The sequence below is a fragment of the Perca flavescens genome, chromosome 5 (genome assembly GCF_004354835.1).
Source record: "Perca flavescens isolate YP-PL-M2 chromosome 5, PFLA_1.0, whole genome shotgun sequence".
NCBI classification, from domain to species: Eukaryota; Metazoa; Chordata; class Actinopteri; order Perciformes; family Percidae; genus Perca; species Perca flavescens.
This window is the reverse complement of record NC_041335.1, coordinates 18,326,471-18,332,469: the sequence shown is the minus strand read 5'-3', so window position 1 is coordinate 18,332,469 and position 5,999 is coordinate 18,326,471. Positions and strand designations below refer to the sequence as shown.

Here is a 5,999-nt window from a genome sequence, read left to right as displayed (position 1 = left end):
ATACAATATAAAGGTTCCTAGTTCCTACGTTAGTTTAAACCATGGTTTAAACAGCATATCGACATGCTGAGGTATGGGTCATTTTTTTTACCAGATTGGAAAGTTGTAATCAGAGCCAATACTTTATTAAACTATCAATAAAGTTTACTTTGTTACAGGTAATAATCTTTTAAATTTTAATTTAAATAGAAGTACAGAAGATTTATCAGAAAGGTGTGCTTAAAGTTTGACAAATAAACGTAGGCCTACTCATTATGCAGAATGACCTTTCTTAGAGTGTTATTGGATTATTCATTAATTGATTAAAGATAAGAAAGGTTGTTTTTAATGTTCCTTTTTCGTGACTATTTTCTTTTTCTTGTGAAATACTGGATACTTTCACCCCAGTAGAAAACCTTAAATGTATACAATGTGAGAGGGGAAACGCCCTCTTTGGTTAATCTGCTCTACTTATCCACATTAGAGAGTAATTGTATTTAGTTATGTTCTACGATTGTTTTTTGTTTGATAAATGACATTATTGTTCTATTCTTCACTGCTTCACACCACATTCAAATACATATTTTATATAATTCTGAAATGTGTTAGAGAGTTGGTGTCGCTGTTGTCCTTTAAAAAAAGAAACATCTTACTTTGAATTTAGCCTACGTGGAAATAACTTTTTTCTTATTTAGTATGCAGATTGTCTGTTTAGTATGCAGATTAAGTATCATATTACTATGTCCCTTGAGTCTATCTTCTTCTTTTCAACATATTCTATTAGGCAATGAAAACAAGTCCAAGTAGTGCAGCAGATTAGAAAGGCCCATCCTATAAATCTCATGCAGAGACCCAAAGAAAACCTTACAAACTCAGTGAACCCACACAAACCACACCACCTGTTGACCCCGATAGGTTCTCTCCATAAACCTGTGGTATCTCCCACAGCACCAATAAATAACCTGAGGGGTCAGCTCAGGTTGAATGAGGTCAATGTTAAGGGGACTTTAAAAAAGGCCACAATGTTCTTATCAACAGATGAAAAATAGTCTCAGTGGGAGAATCTGACCTTATGTGTGAAGGAAAGGTGAAGGTCTGCCCCAAATAAGTTCCAAGTGTATCGGATATTTGGGTCAAAGTAATCATTGAGTATTGTTGTCTGTCTCTTTGCTTCCATGTCACTTAAACGGGTCAGTACGTTAAAGGAATGGCGGATATAACTGTGTGGAATCTTTTTTTTTTTTAAGATAGAGATAGATACTTTTTTTATAATATAATTATAGAATAGGTAGATAAAGAGAGTCAAAAAAGAGGGTATGGTGTAGAATAAAATTTCCGCTATGAAGAAAGCTAATTTCTAATTAGGTGGTGATGATGCCCATATCATGCCAACTACAGACGGTTGGATCAAAAAGGTGGGGGCAGGAATATGTGGTTATTCAATACTGGTACTAAGAGGCCATTACTTTAAATGATAGTGCCTGAAAAGTGAGTTATATTTGGAATGAGTGCATCAGCGTAAATCTGACACTGTAAAGAGAGTAAGAGAACAACATTATGGTCACTGTTCTACAATGTACAGGACAAGAGACAGTCTGTTTGCACAGAAAGCATCAATGTGTAAACATATTTAGAGTATTTATTTCAAAGTTTTTACAAAGGCAATTGTGAATCTTTAAAGCTTGTATATTGATAAATATAGGTGTTCCTGATGATGTTAGCCCTTATCATTCTTGGTACATAAGGCTAAACTAATGGAAAAGAAACACAATAGACAGGCCTATATGCTGTAACCTGCCTGCATTCAGGTTTAAATATTATGTCAATATAGTAATAAATAAAATAATATTCCTCCCATAAGATTCCTTAAAACCCCCCAAAAATACATTGCAAATGATAAATACTAAAAACCTTGTTACATAAAACACAGCTGCATGAGTGAATGTAACAGTCTACACATGGCTGAACTTGAAGTTAGAAGAGGTTAAAGATGCCAGCAGGAAGAAAGTCTTAAAGCTATCATCTTTCCAGTCCGTGTGCAAATGAAGGTCCTCAGGTTGCTCCAAGTAAAAAATAACAGGGGTGGAATGTGTCACTCTGGCTTGGATTTTCTGCTGCCCATTAGGATGTAGCCGCCATGCGGATCCTCTCTGGAGGAAACAGCAGAACGTTCTTAGCTGCCTTGACAGTGTTCTTCATTAGCATTGCCACTGTCATGGGTCCCACACCTCCGGGCACAGGGGTGATGAAGCCCGCCTTCTGCCTCACGCCTGAATATAGACAGAAAAGGTATGATGTTACAGACACCCGAGACACCATGCATGTCGATGCAGAAATATAATCATGTTAGTTGTCCAGCCTTACCTTCAAAATCCACATCTCCAACCAGTCTGCTCTTTCCTGTGACTGGGTCCTGCACTCTGTTTATTCCAACGTCAATCACCGCTGCTCCCTCTTTGATCATGTCGGAGGTAATGAGGTTCGGAATCCCTGATAGTTCAGTAAACACAAACAGAACAGTTAGACAACAGAAACAAATAATCTACTGAACAAAGATTTGAGTTTTACACAGTTCAGTCATTGTCACATGCAAGCAAATAAACGGTGGCACAAACCTGCAGCAGCCACGATGATATCAGCGATTTTAGTGTGTTGGCAAAGTTGCTCCTTTGGGGTGTAACGGTGAGAAATGGTTACCGTGGCATCACCTGCAACAGAAAAAACATTTAGTGTTTATGCCGTATATTTAAACCCTCCATCTTTAAACACCCAGATAAACACACATGCACAGTAACCAACCTCCGGGCCTCTCATGACGGCCGTCTGTATGCAGTAACATGGCGATGGGCATGCCCACATTCTTGGAGCGTCCTGCAACCACGACATTCTTCCCAATAGTAGGAATACCTAGAGGACAAGAATTCAATAAATACTATATCAATTTTATTTATAGTGTCAAATCATAATGGATGTTATCTCAGGACACTTTACAGATAGAGTAGGTCTGGACCACTCTTTCTAATTTACAGAGACCCAACAATTCTCCCAGGAGCATGCATTTAGTGCGACAGTGGTGAGGAAAAACTTCAGACAGTTAGTTGACATAGTTTGGCCAGCAGCAATTCAACCCAAAAAGGCAAAGTAAGCGATCACTCCGGTTGTTACCTGTGCGTTTAATAATTTCCATGACTCCCCAGGGAGTGGCAGGGAGCATGGTGGACTGATCCAGGCACATGCGACCCACGTTAACTACGTGGAAACCGTCCACGTCCTTGGTAGGGGAAACTGCGTTACAGATTGTCCGCTCATCAATGTGATCTGTCAGAAAACAAAGACAAGTTAACGTCAGGACAACTCGATCTCAAATGTTTTGTTCTAGAACACATATAGGTTTGTTAAAGTTCACAAATGCAACTTATTTAAGCATAGATAGGTGTTGTTTAACAATAAAGAAAATCCTAACAGAGAGACAGCATGCAGGTTGGCAGATTTAAGCTCTAACGTATGTGCTGCCAACTCATGCTGACTGATACTTGCACACACTGATTTTTATCCTGGCTGACAACGACAGCCCATACCATGACACAAAACAGCCACTTTACAGTGGATGACACACAGCAAAGGGCAGCAGGGCGGATTCAAACCCTGCGCCGCTGCAGGACTCAGCCAACATGGGGCAAACGCTCTTACTGGGTGAGCTAGAGGCCGCCCCTCTACTCATTGTTATTATTTCGGTTTCACGGTTCCAGTTTCTCTGTACCTGGGAGAGGCAGCTGGACCAGCAGGCCATCAACACGATGGTCTGTGTTAAGTTTGTAGATCAGGTCTAATAACTCCTCCTCGCTGATGTCTGAATGCTTGACAATGGTCTCACTAGAGATTCCTGTGGGAGGTTGAAGAGAGAAAATAACTAAAAACGCATTTTGTTCTTTTATTGTAGAAAAGTGTTGTTTACACATACGTATGAGGACTGTGGGTGTTTTTTCTTACCAACATCAGCTGCAGATCGTGTCTTATTCAGGACGTAGGAGTGACTGGCTGGGTTTTCTCCCACCAGAACCACACTCAGATGGGGTCTCCTGTGGCCGGCTAAAACCCATTTATCCACATCAGCCCGGACCTCTTCTCGAATCTGTCGTGCTAGTTTCTTTCCTGAGATGACCACCGCCTCCTGTCTGAGAGTTGGCATGCAAAAAGACTGGGATCAGAGCACAAACAGTCGATAACTTACATTTTAACAAGCTGCGTTTCTGCTGTTATTCAGGCACAGAACTTATCAACTAGACTCAGACTCTAGATTGCCTTTGAACATAACTTTTGACACCAGAAACCTATAACCAATCTCAACCATTCAGCCTGGCCAAGCACCAATTTTGCTACCAAAATTAGACACAGCACAGCATGTCTCCACCTGACAGAGGAGCCATGTGCTTCATTAGCCCTTGTACTGTAGAGTTGTACACTACCATATATTCAATTACAGCAAGATAAGTCCAAGTAGAGTCAGAGGCCCCTGATGGTTAAAACTGATGTAGAACATTCTTATGAATATACAAACTGGGTTAACCTCCTGCTGCTTTGTCTAAATTTCAAAAGCGTCAAGATGGTTATCCGTTATATAACAACAAACAGAGAGCAGTAGGCCTAGCTAATAACTGAAGAGTAATGAGCCATCAACAGTGACACAAGCACTCTTGTATTCTGCAAACTAATTAAACCTCACAGAAAGTATCACATCTTTGGGCAAAATGGGGTGAGACAACGGGGCCAAGATTGCAGGGCAGCAAAGGGCTCTTTAACCTCATATGAATTCAAACACAAAGCCGGTCTACTGAGGAGATAATGCTTATTTTTAAATGTATGGCCACAAAGAGATGTTAAGTGAGAGAGACCAACCTCAAAGGAGAGTGTTAAAAAAATAATGTTTTCTTCTTTTGTTAGTTTAATTTTTTAAATACAAGTTATTCTTCTGTGCATGTTGCTTGTTGCTGTGTGTATTTTAATACAAAGCCAGTTGTATTTATGTGTAATTAAACTTTGCTTTTAAATTGTATAATATTGTGATATAAGGTAATAACTCATGCATAACATGTCATAGCTTTAAATGATCTATCCTGTGCCTCTGGAGCTGCAGGGCGTGTGTTTAACATTAGATTATTACATTTATCTCAGTCATGCTGAAGTCAGCACGTTTCCAATAAATACCTGCACGAGATGCTGCAAATTTGCCATCTGTATGATGTCCTCTCATAATAAATACCATACATTATATCTGCCATAGGTCATCCAGGACCAAAATGGATATGCATGTATTATTTTCCTTGAGTGCAGACCAACACCTCGGTCTCCAGCTGAAACCTGGGTCCTCAAGCTTCTGGGTGCAAGCACTGAGTCCGATTTCATCAGCCAACCGGCAGCTGCAATGTTACCGGCATAACGCTAGGGGCGCACACAAATGTGACAAACTGCTGACATTTAGTAGCCTACAATAACATCAAACTAACAGCCCCATAAGAAAACGCGCGATCTTTTATCCGTGTTTACACAACTTTACAGAAGACCGGCAAATAAAGTAATATTTTTAATATATATTTAATATTTATGAACATATCGTCTCATGTTGGAAAGAAAACGCGCGGAAAATTAGAAGTGGGATTCAATTTACCCAAATTAAATCAGATTTTCGAACTGGTGGTCGCACTCACCTCGAGGCAGATGTGTGCAGTTTACAGACTTGATGCTGGGAGTGTTGGCACAGTTTCCTGAGAGCCCTGATCGCTGCCATTGTGACCGGCTGAGAGGAGAAGAGAAGAGAAACACGGTTACGTAACACACCACCACCACCAGGGTTGACAGTCAGCGACGTCTGTGGAGGAGGAAGATGTGGAGCAGAGATGCTTTAAAGCCCTCCCCCCTGCACGTATGGTGCCTGCGTCACTGTTATCTGGGCTGCCACACCTCTACTGCATAGATAATAGTAGGTGTTCAATGACGTGAACCGTCCATACAGCAGCAGGAGA

At 40.5% G+C, this 5,999-nt stretch overlaps 1 protein-coding gene across 1 annotated transcript; it reads right to left on the bottom strand.

Moving 5' to 3' along the window:
* Positions 1-1,592: 1,592 nt before the first annotated feature.
* mthfd2 (methylenetetrahydrofolate dehydrogenase (NADP+ dependent) 2, methenyltetrahydrofolate cyclohydrolase) lies at positions 1,593-5,869 on the bottom strand. Its single transcript, XM_028577425.1, has 8 exons — positions 5,685-5,869; positions 3,970-4,154; positions 3,740-3,862; positions 3,145-3,297; positions 2,779-2,886; positions 2,595-2,687; positions 2,344-2,469; positions 1,593-2,249 (listed from the first exon to the last, which is right to left on the bottom strand). Exons 1-8 carry the CDS (start codon positions 5,762-5,764, stop codon positions 2,101-2,103), a joined length of 1,017 nt encoding a protein of 338 aa, XP_028433226.1. The 5' UTR covers positions 5,765-5,869; the 3' UTR covers positions 1,593-2,100.
* Between the last annotated feature and the right edge of the window lie 130 nt (positions 5,870-5,999).